The sequence below is a fragment of the Neomonachus schauinslandi genome, chromosome 3 (genome assembly GCF_002201575.2).
Source record: "Neomonachus schauinslandi chromosome 3, ASM220157v2, whole genome shotgun sequence".
Taxonomy (NCBI): domain Eukaryota; kingdom Metazoa; phylum Chordata; class Mammalia; order Carnivora; family Phocidae; genus Neomonachus; species Neomonachus schauinslandi.
The window spans coordinates 30235802-30253224 of record NC_058405.1 but is presented as its reverse complement, the minus strand read 5'-3'; the positions used below and the strand labels follow the sequence as shown (position 1 = coordinate 30253224).

Below are 17423 nucleotides of genomic sequence, written 5' to 3'. Positions count from 1 at the left end.
TTGGGGTTGTTCCTGTACCTACTTGAGTAAAGACTGCTAAAAACAACGCTAGCCAACAACAAAACCATCCCAAGTGAATTGTTATTATTTTTCTTTATGACCAACCTCTCCATATCAAATGTTCTACCCTTCTGTTACATGACCATTTTTCAATTACCTGTCAATTACTAGGGCGACCTAGGTTAGTTAGCCTTTTCTGTTTCAGAATGAGCAATCCTCTAACCTGGCCCCTCACAAACAAACAAGGCAGATCAGACTAGAAGACAGAAGCTTCTGAATTCAAATAGGCTGTGAATTTGAGGAATCACAAGAATATTTATGGTTAATTGGTTAAAAACACAACAGACCACATACAGTTTTAATAACTTACAAACAAACTTTCTTTGAAAGGAAAATACCAGTAATAGCAATAACAAAAGTGTTGCCTGTCCCTGTCTCTGACACACACACACACCCTTCAAACCCGAAGAACTGAAAACAATAGTTTTTTTTTAGGTTTATTCATTTATTGATTGATGTAGTGTTCCAAGATTTATTGTTTGCATATAACACCCAGTGCTCCATTCAATACGTGCCCTCCTTAATACCCATCACCAGGCTAACCCGTCCCCCCACCCCCCTCCCCTCTAGAACCCTCAGTTTGTTTCTCAGAGTCCACAGTCTCTCATGGTTAGTCTTGAAAACAATAGCTTTAACATAACTCACTAGGTTAGGGGGTTGACCAATTCTCTTGAATGGAAAAGAGTCCTGGTAAGTTCTCAAAATCTTTCATTTATTGGGAAAATAAAAGATCAAATCCACTTTTTCTATAGTTTGCTCCCAACTGTGCAGACAGCCACCCCTCAATATTAACTCGCTTTGGTTAAGCTAATCTTTTTTCACAAGATCCTCACAACATTCTCTCTTCTAAAACTTAGTCGTGCTGTACCCCGCCCCCCCACAGAGTCTTTTTCACTACTCAAGTGCAATCGGATGCATAGTAGGTCTTGAAGAAATCCTTCTAAAAGTTGTAAACATTTTTAATGACGTATCCTTACTAAACATAATTATTATAAATGCATAGATTTTACCATATAGAACAGAAGAGAAAAAATAACTTACCTGGCAACACTAAAACCATAGTAGGCCACCCAGAGGACCCTGAAAATTTCTTTAATTCTATCCAGGAATTAAGATTTTCATGAACAGATGTCAATTTTGGTCCATATCCTGAATTCTGAACAGTTCTGACAGGAATCAACAAACGAAGGACATCTTCTGACTGTGCAGTGCCACACTGTGGGTCAAACTCGATTGTCATCCACCGTACACATTCCGGGAATGACACCTGAGATCAAAAGGCAAGAGGACACTTTGTTAAGAAGAATTTGATTTTTGCTTTTTTTTCCTATTTTAGAAACAGGACATACCGTACAAATGATGCTTTCTCTCAACTAAATTTTAAGTAAGAAATTAATAGAGTAGTTTCAGTATGATTAGAAATCAAGGTATTAATGTTCAGTATCAATTGTTCCAACTGCCCACTTGCAATATCTACTGCTTTCTACCTAATACTTGGTTGATACTACATTATTAATGTTTGTAAGTGCACACTGATAACGTTTAAAAAATATTACAAGGCTGTTTAATTTCCATAAACATTAAACTATGTAATTTTCTTGTGGAAGTTTATTTATATAATAAATTTTCCATTTCAGTCAGAATGCATTTAAGGGAAATACGTAGGTAAATGAGAATATAATTTGATGGGTAAAATGTAAAGATATATTGATAGAAAGTGAATAAATCATTAAAATCTAAGGTTTTAGTCACTTTTAGGTATCTAATATTCATAGTACGTGCTACAAATGATACTTTTCATTAGCAAAATACTTCAGAACTTCATATATTATGAGAATAAATAAATATTAACACACGATGAGGGGTGTCTGAGTGGTCAGTCAGTTGAGCACCCAACTCTTGGTTTCGGCTCACATTATGATCTCAGGGTTGTGAGATCAAGCCATGCAACCAGCTCCACACTCAGTGGAGAGTCTGCTTCTCTCCCTCTACTCCCCACCATGTGCACCCACAACTTGTGCTTGCTCTCTCTCTAATAAATAAATTTTTAAAAAATATAAAAAAATAAACACATGATGAAAACCTAGGTTTTTATATTTTCTTAACCTAAAGTTTTACTGTAATATGAGTTTTTCATGACATATAATTACATGTATTTTTAAGGCCACTTTAAGCTTTTGTCACCACCATGGCAGAGAAAAATTCTGTCTTGATAGCCAAATTACAATTAAACAGGACCATGTCAAATAGTAAACTATGAAACAGTTATAGGATATGATATGAGCATTAAGAAATTTCCCAAGTATGATATTGGTCTAAAAAAAATTACCTAGGACTAATGCAAACATTTTTAGTAGAGGATTAAAAAAAAATCTCCATTTAAATGAAATGCTCAACCTTGTTCATAATTACATAAATGCAAATTAAAACGTTAAGTAAAATACCATTTCTCCCATTTTATTAGAGGTCCAAAATTTTACCATGTACTCTGTTGGGGAGGCTATGAGAAAACAAACACTCTCAAACATTGTTGGTGGGGACACAAAATGGTATAACCTCTAGAGAAGGGACTTTCTCAACATCTAGCAAAGATACATATTCATTCACCTTCTGAATCAGTAACCCCAGATGTATGTAGCATATGGCTCTTCAGTCTCTATTTGTTTGACCCCGCAATCCCACTTCTAGAAATTTACTTTGAAGATATATTTCTAAATACATGAATAAATAAACAAAAACCCCAAACATATACACAAGGTTATTCATTGCAAAAAAAATTTGCAAAATACTGTAAACACCCTAAATGCTCATACACAAGACTGACTGAATAAACTATGATATATCTTCACAGTGGAGTACTAAGCAGTTATAAAAAAGAATGAGGATGATCTCTTTAAGTGGATAATGGGGAGATTTCTATGCATGTAGTTACATTAAAAAAGTACAAAATAGTATATTTGGTGTGCTACCATTTATTTTTTTAGATTTTATTTATTTGCTTTACAATGAGAGCATGAGAGAGAGAGCACAGAGGGAGAGAGGCAGCAGACTCCTGCTGAGCAGGGAGCCCAATGTGGGGCTCGATCCCAGGACTCTGAGATCATGAACTGAGCTGATGGCAGACACTTAACTGCCTGAGCCACCCAGGCAGCCCCAGTGTGCTACCATTTTCAAATAAAAAGAAAATAAGACTACATCTATATCCATCTATCTATTTTTAAAAAAGGAACACAAGAAGGAAACCCCAGGGTACTCAGTGGAATAAGTGAGAAGCAGAGAAGGGAAAGGGAAGGGCCTCATACTTGTGAGCATATTATTTTGTATAATTTTATTTCTGGAGTCACGTTACTATTTTACACATTTAAAAAATAAAATTAAATCAAGTAGGATGGGGGAAAACTCACAAAAATAAAGTACAAAAAGCCAAATAGGCCTAACTTTATAGCAAAGCGATTGTAAACCAACCTGTGCATATAGGTAAGAAGAACTACTCCAAGTAACTTCTGAATAAAGTATTTTGTTATATAACGTCAGTGGGATATATTCTAAAGACAAACATTTTGCAGGGAAATTATTTTTTACAGTGAAATATAAGTGGGATAGGCATAAAGAAAAAACCCCTATGATGTTGACTGGAACTAAAAAGGAGTGCTCAAAAAACTGATAAAAACAGAGTAAAAGGACATAGAATCCAGCCTGAATGAACTTTCACTGGCCAAATCAATTAAAATTTGAGCATCAAAATGAATAATGACAGCAAAGGATTATAACATTAAACAAAAAGAAAGTTTTTATTTTTTAATTTTTTTAAAAGAATTTATTTATTTATTTAACAGAAAGAGACACAGCGAGAGAGGGAATACAAGCGGGGGGGAGTGGGAGAGGGAGAAGCAGGCTTCCCCCCAAGCAGGGAGCCTGATGTGGGGCTCGATCCCAGGACCCTGGGATCACGACTCAAGCCGAGGGCAGACGCCTAACCGACTGAGCCACCCAGGCACCCCTAAACAAAAAGAAGATATAAACACATAAATGAATGGATGGATGTTTAAAAGTGGAGGGGATGGGAAACTGTCTTTTACAATAGAACACCACATGGAAGGGATAACAGAATTAGAAAGCCACCATTTTTTAAAACTTTTATTTTATTTTATTTTATTATGTTAGTCACCATACATTAATTAGTTTTGTGTGATGTAGTGTTCCATGATTCATTGTTTGCGTATAACACCCAGTACTCCATGCAATACATGCCCCCAATAATACCCATCGCCAGGTTAACCCATCCCTCCCCCCCCGCCAAAACCCTCAGTTTGTTTCTCAGAGTCCACAGTCTCTCATGGTTCGTCTCCCCCTCCAATTTCCCCCTCTTCATTTTTCCCTTCCTACTATCTTTTTTTTTTTTTAAACATATAATGTATTATTTGTTTCAGGGGTACAGGTCTGTGATTCATCAGTCTTACACAATTCACAGCGCTCAACATAGCACATACCCTCCCCAATGTCTGTCACCCAGCCACCCCATCCCTCCCACCCCCACCACTCCAGCAACCCTCAGTTTGTTTCCTGAGATTAAGAATTCCTCATATCAGGGGCGCCTGGGTGGCTCAGTCGTTAAGCGTCTGCCTTCGGCTCAGGTCATGATCCCAGGGTCCTGGGATCGAGCCCCGCATCGGGCTCCCTGCTTGGCGGGAAGCCTGCTTCTCCCTCCCCCACTCCCCCTGCTTGTGTTCCCTCTCTCGCTGTGTCTCTCTCTGTCAAATAAATAAATAAAATCTTTAAAAAAAAAAAAAAAAGAATTCCTCATATCAATGAGGTCATATGATACTTGTCTTTCTCTGATTGACTTATTTCGCTCAGTATAATACCCTCCAGTTCCATCCATGTCATTGCAAATGGCAAGATTTCATTCCTTTTGATGGCTGCATAATAGTCCATTGTATATATATACCACATCTTCTTTATCCATTCATCTGTCGATGGACATCTTGGCTCTTTCCATAGTTTGGCTATTGTGGACAATGCTGCTATAAACATCGGGGTGCATATACCCCTTCAGATCCCTACATTTGTATCCTTGGGGTAAATACCCAGTAGTGCAATTGCTGGATCATACAGTAGCTCTATTTTCAACTTTTTGAGGAACCTCCATACTGTTTTCCAGAGTGGCTGCACCACTTTGCATTCCCACTAACAGTGTAGGAGGGTTCCCCTTTCTCCACATCCTCGCCAACATCTGTCGTTTCCTGACTTGTTGATTTTAGCCATTCTGACTGGTGTGAGGTGGTATCTCATTGAGGTTTTGATTTGGATTTCCCTGATGCCGAGCCATGTTGAGCACTTTTTCATGTGTCTGTTGGCCATTTGGATGTCTTCTTTGGAAAAATGTCTGTTCATGTCTTCTGCCCATTTCTTGATTGACATTTGTTCTTTGGGTGTTGAGTTTCATAAGTTCTTTATAGATTTTGGATACTAGCCCTTTATCTGATATGTCATTTGCAAATATCTTCTCCCATTCTGTTGGCTGTCTTTTGGTTTCATTGACTGTTTCTTTTGCTGTGCAAAAGCTTTTTATCTTGATGAAGTCCCAATAGTTCATTTTTGCTCTTGCTTCCCTTGTCTTTGGCGATGTTTCTAGGAAGACGCTGCTGTGGCTGATGTCAAAGAGGTTGCTGCCTGTGTTCTCCTTTAGGATTTTGATGGACTCCTGTCTCACATTTAGGTCTTTCAACCATTTGGAGTCTATTTTTGTGTGTGGTGTAAGGAAATGGTCCAGTTGCATTCTTCTGCATGTGGCTGTCCAATTTTCCCAACACCATTTGTTGAAGAGACTGTCTTTGTTCCATTGGACATTCTTTCCTGCTTTGTCGAAGATGAGTTGACCATAGAGTTGAGGGTCCATTTCTGGGCTCTCTATTCTGTTCCATTGATCTGTGTGTCTGTTTTTGTGCCAGTACCATACTGTCTTGATGATTACAGCTTTGTAATAGAGCTTGACGTCCGGAATTGTGATGCCCCCAGCTTTGCTTTTCTTTTTCAACATTCCTCAGGCTATTCGGGGTCTCTTCTGGTTCCATACAAATTTTAGGATTATTTGTTCCATTTCTTTGAAAAAAGTGGATGGTATTTTGATAGGGGTTGCATTGAATGTGTAGATTGCTCTAGGTAGCATTGACACCTTTACAATATTTGTTCTTCCAATCCATGATCATGGAACATTTTTCCATTTCTTTGTGTCTTCCTCAATTTCTTTCATGAGTACTTTCTAGTTTTCTGAGTACAGATTCTTTGCCTCTTTGGTTAGATTTATTTCTAGGTATCTTATGGTTTTGGGTGCAATTGTAAATGGGATCGACTCCTTAATTTCTCTTTCTTCTGTCTTGTTGTTGGTGTATAGGAATGCCACTCTTCAGAGTATAGGGATAGGGGGTACATACCTCAATATCATAAAAGCCATCTATGAAAAACCCACAGCGAATATCATTCTCAATGGGGAAAAACTGAGAGCTTTCCCCATAAGGTCAGGAACACAGCAGGGATGTCCACTATCACCACTGCTATTCAACATAGTATTGGAAGTCCTAGCCACAGCAATCAGACAACCAAAAGAAATAAAAGGCATCCGAATCGGCAAAGAAGAAGTCAAACTCTCACTGTTTGCAGATGATATGATACTTTATGTGGAAAACCCAAAAGACTCCACCCCAAAACTGCTAGAACTCATACAGGAATTCAGTACAGTGGCAGGATATAAAATCAATGCACATAAAAATTCTATCTTAAACCCTTTTGTGTCTCTGACAGTGCCTAACCACCTGCTGATTTCTATATTTAAATACTATAAAAAAATTATACTTCTAACCAGAGGCAAAGTATCCTTTAAGATATCATTATAAAACATCAAATCAAACCTACCTTGTAGTGCATCACACATGCAGGCTTATAGGGGTGCTCACTCTCTATGACAGCATAGTGATTAGAGGTTGTACAAGCAGAGAGGCCTTGCTCAGGCTGGTTTCCTGTGGTGCTATCTGTTGACTGATTAGGATTGAATGCAGGGGGCGCATACTTCTGATTCAAAATGGCAACTGAGGGAAGTAACTGTTGGACAAGACCAAAGACTTCTACAGCCACCTAGTATAAAAAGAAATGATTAAAAAGATAATAAATGTAAAAATTGCTTTAAAATGATTAATTACTATAATTGTTGGCTACCCTTAATTACAAAGAACATTACTGAGAGTTTTTTAGCTAAGTTTTCATTCAAAGAGAAATTTGTTCTATGGAAAAAAAACATTTACCTTAGATGTCTTAGATGTCATATGAAAATAACCTCGTCTATACTTTTAAACACTTTGCCTTTTTGTGATCTGCTGTAAACTGGGTTTTACTCAATATTTAATTATGCCAAAGAATCAATAGTTTATGATTTCCTTCATGTCTTGACTATTTCACAATTGTAAAAGACTCCTATCCTTCTAAATTGCTATTCTTACCCAAAAAGAAAGATTTGGCATCAACTTCATAAATTACAAAAATCTAAGTTAACTTAAGTTTCCTTACATATCATAATTCTAAAATATATTTCTCATTCCCAAATTCTTCAAATGTAAAGCCAGTAAGTAAGCACAGCAATCCAATAAACAAAACGAAGAACAGTGAGATTTAACTGATAACTTTTACCATTTAACTTGTCTAACCTTACGTGTTATACTTGTAACCCAGGTACCTCAAAGATCAAAGTGTTTATAAAGGATAGATACAAAGTCTAAAAAAAAAAAAAGATATTTAAAAAAATATTCAAAATTACAGAATTAAATTACACACCTTGGGAATAGCAGCAGCTACTGGTCCTATGTAGGCTATAATAAGGGGAAGCAGCATGGAAAACAGACTGGAAGAGCTAAGCAGTTCTGGAATGTCATCAGCTAAAAAAGGCATTAAAACTATAGTTAGAACGTAATTTCATTGTAATGTATATATGCTGTACTAAATCTATATTCCATTCTCTTGAGCACAATAAAATTATAGTTGACATTGACTGAATGCTTATAAAGGACCTGGCCCCATTCTAAGGGTTTTATATGCATGAGCCATCTCAAATTAATCCTCACAATAAGATACTTTTATTATTTCTGCTTTTCACAAGGGGAAACCAAGGCATACAATGTTAAGTAACTTATCCAAAATCATATACCTGTAAAGTGACAAAGCCAGGATTAGAACCTACAATAACAGCCATGATTTTAAACCACTACCGCTGATACCAGACATGGCTATACGTGTGACATTAGGCCAATTACTTAATTGGTATGTGCCTCAGGTTAGTCCTCTGTACAAAAGAATAATAACAGTACTTCCCTCACTGGATGTTATGAAGATTAAGTTAATATATGTAAAACACTTAGAACAATGCCTGCACATATTAAGCACTACAAAAATGCTTACTGTTATTAAGCTATACTGCCTTCTATTTTACCAGAGAAAGCATTTTGCTGATGGACATTTTAATCATTTATCTATAAGCATGGTGCTAGGAAGATAAGTTGAGTCTAGATTGAGATGATCTTTATATTAAAGGCCAATTATTCCCAAATACTTCTTTCTAGATCTGCTGTTGTGTCACAATAGGATGCACTTATTTAAAAATACAGTTTCTTAGCCCAACCCAAACCTTTAGTTTGGATAGGCCAAATATTCTTTATTTGTAGGAAGTTCCCCAGGTGATTCACTAAGTGATTCCCAGGTGTGCACTAGGCTTAGGAATACATGTTATAGCTAACAGTAAGACTGGCTGGGTAGCAATGAATCCTTTTGTAAATGAACTCCGCTGCCAGTGTGGAGGGTGACCAGGTAACTAGACAGGGAGCGGGAGAAAGGTGGCAGTGAGATTGCTGGGATGCTATCCATCCATGAGGAAGAGGACACATGCCCTGCACCGTGGTGGCTTGAACTATGGAAGAAGGGATAGGGGAATACCAACTGGAGAGTTGCCAGTGGAAGAACTCACAGAACTCAAATCAGATAAGTGAGTTTGGGTTACCCAGATCTTTGGGTGAATGGTGATACCATTACTGAAAATGCGATATATAGGAAGAAAAACACACCTAAAAGAGAAAACAAAATGCTTTTTGACGCCTAAAGGAAGGATAAAGCAAAGACTCAGCTTAATGGGAGAGTTTTTGTCTTACTAGGTTAAGTAAGAAAATAACAGGTATCAGGTAACTGCTTTTGAACATTCTAAAAAATCCTGCATATGGAGGGTATGGCTGATACAAAATGAATGTATATGTATGTACACATCTACAATGAATAAAACACTCTGGGATTCTATAAGACGGTTCGTTTCAGTAACTCTGTACAAGTTAGAGAATAAAGAATCTAAAATATGACTATTAAGAAAATAAAAGTCTTACCATCCACAGCAAGAGCTCTGTGCAAGAGGTCTTTTGCAGCTCGAACAACAGTGCTTACCACAGAGAGAGCTCTGCTACAGTTTTTATCTTCTTCATTGGCTTTACTTAGAAGCTGGGATTGTAAATCTCCATCAAATTCACTCCTGTAACAAGAGTCACGCATGAGATTTTACATGGTAGGTAAAACATGATCTAAGTCCAGTTATCATATTTAGATCAGAGCTCCTCACTTAAAGTTATTTTAAAACAAGACCAAGGAGAGTGTATCTTAGGAACTGATATTTAAACAAAGGCCTGAATTATGTTAAAAAAAAAAAAAGCTGAGGGAAAAGTATTCAGGCAAAAGAATAGTAAGAGAAAGGTTCAGACAAGAACAAGATCAGCAAGTTCAAGGAACAGAGTGACAAGTGTGACTGGAATGAAAGGACATGGAGGGTGACAGGAGTCAGATCATGTGAGCTTTGTACACCTCTGGAAGACCTTACATTTCATGCTGGGATGGGAAGCTGTGAGAGGACTCTGAGCAAGGGCAGACCTGACCGACGTACATTTCTGTAAGATCCCTCTGGCTGCACCGTGCAGAACTGAATGCAGCAGGCCCGCGGCAAAAGGAGGGAGACTGGGTTAGAAGCTGTGAGAGTTACCCAGGGAGCAGTAGTGATGGCTTGGACTGAACTGTTAATTATGGGAATTAGAAAAAGTCAGATTTAGAACATTTTACTTTGTTTGATTAATTCATTCATTAATTAATTTGAGTGAGAGAGAGAGTGCACGTGTGTGGAGGGGAAGAAGGGGCAGAGGTTGAGGAGAGAGAGAATCTTAAGCAGGCTCCATGCCCAGTGCGGAGTCTGATGTGGGGCTTGATCGCACGATCCTGAGATTACAACCTGAGATGAAATCAAGAGTTGGATGCTTAACTGACTGAGCCACCCAGATGCCCCTAAATTTAATTAATTTTAAATTTAAAGCTAAGGGTATGTAAAGCTTGGTGGGAAACAAAAATATCTAAAACACTGTATTTTGTGTAAGAAATAGTCTAGATAGCAGATGCTTCTAAGGGGCTCTCCAGCTTTTTGAAATATATAACTTCTGTGCATGATATGATTTTTTTAATGTATGGTTTGAGAAAGAGAATACTATTTATTGTGGTGCTGTGTAACAAAAAGTTTTTCATGATTCGGTAAAAGGACTAGAAAACTTGTATCTCAGCAGCAACACACCACCAGGAAGCTATTTAACACCTACCATTTCTATTTTATTTCACATGCAAAAAGGCAGGAGAAAAATCTACATTCAGGGCAACAGCTTTGTACAAATTGCCCAGGCAGTGTTCCCAGATTGTTTACGAAGGAAAGAGAGAAAGCAGCAAATCTCTGAAAGTGATACACAACCTTGGTGGGATCTGAGGCTAAGTCAGACTGAGGGTAGTAGATATGGTGAATGGTACTCACTACCTGTGATTCCAGCTAATTCACTAAAAGAAAAACTGAGATGTGATGACAAAAGTACATTTAGAAGTTTTTTTTACCCCAAATTGTTATTTTTTTTTTTTTGTACTGTTTATATAAGGAATGGTTAAGGAACACATCATGATATACTCTAGGGTCCTCAGAACTAGATTCACAGACATCAAAATATACTGCAGACTGGATAATAGGATCAAGGCAACACTAGTAGTTGGGTAGAGTTGATGTGATCATCAATTTTTGCTATTTTTAAAAAGAAATGAATAAATTCCACTTAAATTTGAAACTGTAGACAACAAACTATAAAAGTAACAACAAATAGCACATATGTCCAAGACATAAAAATGTCAAAGATATTAAAGAAATAATGACAAAAACATTTTAAAGCATTCACCTTTACAATAAACACTGAATTTATATATTGAAATGAGATCTTTTTACATGGATTAGCACAAGTATGTGCAAGGCAGTTACACTAGAATTATAACTATGCATTTATTAGCATTTTTTACCTTGGTAATAAACTGTATGGCTCCTGTCACTTTACAACAGTCTCCTTACCTCTATACACACATTTACCTGTAGTAGAGTATCTGTGGAATCTGTCCTCTGGTTTGGTTTGTGCCATTACTACTCAAGCTGCATGTGCTGAATGTGAATGTCACACCATCAGGGCACTGAACTGTGGTCATTCCCCCATCTCCATTGGCTGTACGGCTTCCATAGTTCCTCAAGCGCACAGCATATTTAACATTTTCCTTCACAATCAAGATGTAAAACATGTTTATAATGTACAGAGGAAATAAAAAAACTGGGCAAATAAACTGAATTTCTTTGTCATATTTATAGATGATTTGGTTAAACACATTTTTAATGTCAAACAGGAAGATAAGTAACACTTACTGATGTTTATTATTTTAAAAGAACTATACTAAGTACTTCATGTGCTTTAATCAAATTAATTCTTAAAATGACCTCATGAGGTTAAGTACCATTACTATTCCTATTTTACAGATGAGGAATCTGAGGCACAGAGAAGTTAAGTAACTCACTCAAAGTCACACAGCTAATACGTGATGGAACTAGTATCTGAATATAGATAGTCTGAGGATAGTTCCTGCTCTTAACCACAATGTAGAGTATTAACCACAACAAAAGATTTAAAATAACATAATCTAATATTTTTCTTTGATGGGTTTAAATTTTGAAATAATTTCAAATGTGGGAAAAAATAATGGTGAGTCTACTATATCTTTTTAAGAGACACTCAAAGTCGGAAATGGTTAGGTGGACAGAAATGGGAAAAATATTCAAAAGCAGAAGTTGTCCCAAATAAGATGCACTGTGCATAGAAAACATGAGATACAGACATTGGTGCCTTATGATCTACGATATAAACTTCATAGTGAAGATTTTTTGTTTTTTGGTACCTGAACTCTCTTTGATAATGTCTCTGATGAACTTACCTTATCCAAAATTCTGCTCTATAATAAAAATAATAATATACAGTTGAATTCAGAATTACTCCATTTGTAATTAAGGTTAAGTAAAATTTCTGTTTTGCTAATTTGTTATTTACTGCTAGACAATAAAGTTATATGAATAAATAACTTTTATATAAAGTAATAGTAACTTTAATAGTTAATACTCTATTAAGCCCACTTTTTTTTTTTTTTTTAAGATTTTATTTATTTATTTGACAGAAGAGAGAGCACAAGTAGGCAGAGTGACAGGCAGATGGAGAGGGAGAGAAAGCAGGCTCCCCGCTGAGCAGGGAGCCCGATGCAGGACTCGATCCCAGCACCCTGAGATCATGACCTGAGCCGAAGGCAGACGCTTAACCGACTGAGCCAACGAGGTGCCCCAAGCCCATTTTTTTAAAAAGTGAGTTTTGGCACAATGAGAGAAGGAAAGACAGGAACTCATATTTACTAAGCTTCTATACTGTGTTAGGCATGGAGCCAAGTACTTTATGCCATTATTTAATTTCCTCTGAACAACACTACAATGTAGATACTATCCTTCCCAACCTACAGGTAAGTCCCAGAGTAGCTAAATAATGATGTCCAATGTCTTAGGGCTACTTTGTGGAAGAGCAGGCACCTGAAGCTACTTCTGTCTGACTCCAAAACCTAACAACACTTTCTACTATACCAGATTTTAAGAGATCTTTTGCAAAAACAGAATATAATACAGTACAGTATCAGGAGTATAGTAGTGACTCTATAAACGTTTAAAGCACCACTTAAAGGAATACTTTTCATTACTTTTTTTTTTTAAAGATTTTATTTATTTATTTGAGAGAGAGAATGAGAGAGAGAGCATATGAGAGGAGGGACGGCCAGAGGGAGAAGCAGACTCCCTGCCGAGCAGGGAACCCGATGCGGGACTCGATCCTGGGACTCCAGGATCATGACCTGAGCCGAAGGCAGTCGCTTAACCAACTGAGCCACCCAGGCGCCCTTTTCATTACTTTTTAAATAAGCTACATAATAATACTTCTTATTTACAAAAGAAACATAACTGAAATTACCTTTAAAGGAACAACTTTGTCAAGTCTGATTTCAGCTATATCACTGGGTGAATCATCTGTTGTATAGGTTCCTTTGACTAATTCTAGAGATGTCCATCTATGAGAATGAGTCGAATCTCCTGCATGTTCGCTCTAATTAAAACAAAATAAGACAAAACCCACCATATTCTTAATTTTGTTTTATTGTTTTTAAGCAGTTTATTTTCTTGCATATAAAATTATCCATTAGCATTCCCCTATACATATTGAAGAAAAAATTTCTGGAATGCTAAACTATTCACTTTTATCGGATTTCCTGAGGACTCTAGAACCTAAATCATATAAATGGGATTTTCTCATCTGATGTTTTAAAATGATTCCCACTTCTTCATTAGGAGAGTGCAACTCTAATTATAGAACCTAATGAAGTAGAGAAATAATTTAAATTAATTGCTAAAAAGAATCATGATACGGAAAGATTTCTATTTATTATGAAATGATTTACACGGTAACTTTCTGTCCCATTTTAATAAAACTTTGTGAAAACTCGGGTTCTTTAAATAATTTAGAGAATAGAGCAAGATAGAGCTTAATCAATCAATCAATACTATCTTTACTAAGAATCATCCATTAACACTCTATGATAAAATTGCTTTAATCACTGATACAGATAATAGTATCGATCTGAATATTGTTCTTGTTTCTTAAACTATAATAGCAAAAAAAATTATACAGAAGTTATCATTAGGAGCTTAGCTATATAATTTCTAGTCTTTTCATTTAACATTTCCCCTGGAAGTGCAAAAAATATGAGGCAGAAGTGATCCAGAATGGCACACAAGCAATCATGCAGAATCACTCTCATTTTCTTTCATGTCTGCCATGACTAATGACTTATCAGCTAACCCCTCAAAGATTTAGGCAGTCTTACTATGATAATGGTAACCCACACAGCAAGATGAACACTGGAAGAGAGGTACTTACATCATCAACCAATACCTCTAATTCATATTCATGAATTCCACCTCCTCCATAGACAGAAAAACCAACCACTACTATTCCAGGTTTGTCTACTGAAAAACAGATTGCATCAGGGGACCCATTCCCAGTGTTCCAACTTCTTCCTTGACTTGTTTTTGTGAATCGGTTAGCACTGGCCTTAACAGAGTGGAGAGAATTAAGTCCATCAACCTAGGAACAAACAAAAGCACAATTACACATCAGTAGTCTGTACCTGAGCGTTAATATACCTTTAACAAAATCCCAAATTTCCAAGAAGTTCAAAAAGATAACCTACATTTAACAACTGGCTGTAAACCCTCCTAAACGTACATTCTATAGAGATTACCCAGCAATAAAACCAGATTTTGTCATTCTAAATTTACAAATCAGTATCACTTGACAGTATTTTCTTCTCTTAGTCATAGGAAACTATACATTTCACTTAATTTATAATGTCAGAACTATATACCAGTAAGTTATTACAGTCATAACATATGAATGAATTATATCACTCACTTTGAAAAGAGATACCAAAATTTCACTAACATTCTATGGACCAGCAGTTTTCAAACCATGGGACACAGAGCTCTAGGACTTCCGCAGAGATGGGTAATCCAGAAAGAGGTGGACTCAAGTTTCCCTCCGTCAGTCAGACTATCCCCCCTCTCATCTGTGAGTTTTGAAGACTTCATTTGCAGAAAATGTTCTATGTCTTAAGTTTGAATACCACTAATGTATGTTATAACTTGGCATTCAATATTTGAATATATATATACAAGTACAACCTCACTAATTACAGACTTGTTAGAGAGGATCAGTAAACTTATTTTGGCTTGAAACTGCTCTTTTTCATTACAGAGCCAGCTTTTGATCTAAGGCTGCAGAAATTTGGAAGACCTATAAGAGGAAAAAAACTGAAGTTATGATTCTAGCAAGAATTTCAAACTGCTCTGGGAAAGAAAGAAATATGGATGACTAAGCAAGGACCTTTGGAAACTTCCAAGTGTATATTAGGCACCTGCAATTTGGGGCATTCTTTTTCATTAAAAAAAAAAAAAAGTTAAGTTCACAAGGGAAAGCTAGATAGTAACCTTCTGAGGGGGAGCTATGCATCACAGACTTTCTCTTCCAGGATCGGTACAGAAGGGAAGTATATTATAGGCTGATGACTAAGTGAAAAAAAAACAAAAAACAAAAAAACCCAAAACGAACTAAATTAAAATTTTCTGACAAGGGTTCAGTGACCTCCTGTGCCAAAGTCAAAGCTAACAAAGAAATGAAGGAAATGCTTCCCAGGGTGAAATACTAAAATATGTGCAGGTACATGTAATCATTCAGAAATCCTAAAGGCTAAACTGTCACTATGAATCAGAAATGAGTACAGCCTGGATAGATTAATTCAGCAGAGATCCTAAAATAAATCTGTAAGTAAGAAAAAGCAAGGGCTAGGAATTATAAAAGTAAAAGAGAGAAAAGAGAAAAGATGTTATCTGGCAGGCAACTGAATATATGCTAGCTATTAAACATTCATTTGAGTGATATAAGGTATTTCACATTACGACATGATTTTCAAAACCAATCTTCTGTCTGCTTTTTTGGGGAAAAAATTAGAAAACTTCACTAAATTCAGTCAAAACATTTATATAAATTGTACAACAGAGTGAGCAGGGCAGTGAAATGGTTAAAAATAATGTTACTTTACAACATGTAAAGCCCTTTTGAAGTAGGTTTCTCAAACACAATAATATTTGATCCTTTAAAAATTTTGTGGTCATGGCTGTACAACAATCTGAGTGTACTGAATGCCCATTTTACATACGTTCTTTGTCTAGTGTCAGTCAAGTGCGCAGAACTAAGGTTTAAACCTCTTTACCTTCTCCATACCATGTGTTCACTATTAGTAGCCCCATTTCTATGACTCATTACCCAGCAATGTGAACGATTTTTGCTTCCATTGGGACATGGCAGTGAGGTTGTACTATGGAGCATATGAGAGGAAAACATACAGTTTGTATTACTGTGACATCCTGGGTAAATGTGAGGGGGGGGGGGAGCAAGCAAAGAAGAGGTATAAGGAAGGAAAACCAAACAATTTAGCTTGAAGGTTTTGTTTTGTTTTAAAGAAAAACAATACAAATGGGATTAAAATTAGTTTCTACAAAGCCAAAATATATGAAAAAAGAAACTGTGGAAATTTTAAACATGTGCTTATTATCCAATCTCAAAATATAACACTACCTCAGATCCCAGGGCTGATGCTGTCAGTTCACTGACAATACTGGCCAGCAATCCACAGGTGTTGGAAACCAGGTGGGAGGAGAAGAGCTCATTTTCTCTCCTCAGGCTATTCCTGACTGGGAGCACAACAATAACCAGCATTTTCTCCAGAACTTCACGGAAGCTTGTCATACCTGAGATATTCTCTTCACTCTAAGATACATGAAAAAAGAAAAAAGTTCCAAGATACTACTGCTTTATTTTCCTACACCCTTAATATTCACGCTTGACTCTGTGTCTATAAATCCAACCAGTTGTGTGTGGAACCACTGAATTTACTTTTCACTTAGAAGTTCTTTTTTCAATTATTTTGTGTATCATAAAAGTACATCTTTACAAGATGTTTTTTATTAGCTTTGAGTCACTTTCACTTATTCTCTTATTTAACTTCTCAATAACAATCACATATGACAGAAAAACACTCCTATCTAAAAAGCTTTTTTTATAGGACAAGATTCCAATCTAAGATAATTGTTTCTGGTATATTTAGAGGTAAAGCAACTGAGTATATGTGCTGCCAAAGCGAACACGAGGTAAAGCAACTGAGAAATAGTCTGTACAAATCTATTTCCTAATAAAATGTAATAAAAACATGGAATTTTACTATAAATACTCCTATGCAGTTTTACATTTTCTACTGTACTTGATTTCCTAAGAAATTCCAACCCCTACCAATGGAAAAATTTCAAGAAA

At 36.4% G+C, this 17423-nt stretch overlaps 1 protein-coding gene across 1 annotated transcript in view; it reads right to left on the bottom strand.

Annotated features, from left to right (window-relative positions):
• Positions 1-17423, bottom strand: part of MYCBP2 (MYC binding protein 2) — a 272226-nt gene that overhangs the window by 111332 nt on the left and 143471 nt on the right. Inside the window, exons 34-41 of the mRNA XM_044913540.1 lie at positions 16692-16883; positions 14436-14642; positions 13473-13604; positions 11519-11697; positions 9474-9616; positions 7885-7985; positions 6973-7191; positions 1102-1327 (exon numbers count right to left, since the gene is read on the bottom strand). Coding sequence (XP_044769475.1) covers positions 1102-1327; positions 6973-7191; positions 7885-7985; positions 9474-9616; positions 11519-11697; positions 13473-13604; positions 14436-14642; positions 16692-16883 — 1399 coding nt within the window. The remainder of the gene's footprint in view (positions 1-1101; positions 1328-6972; positions 7192-7884; positions 7986-9473; positions 9617-11518; positions 11698-13472; positions 13605-14435; positions 14643-16691; positions 16884-17423) is intronic.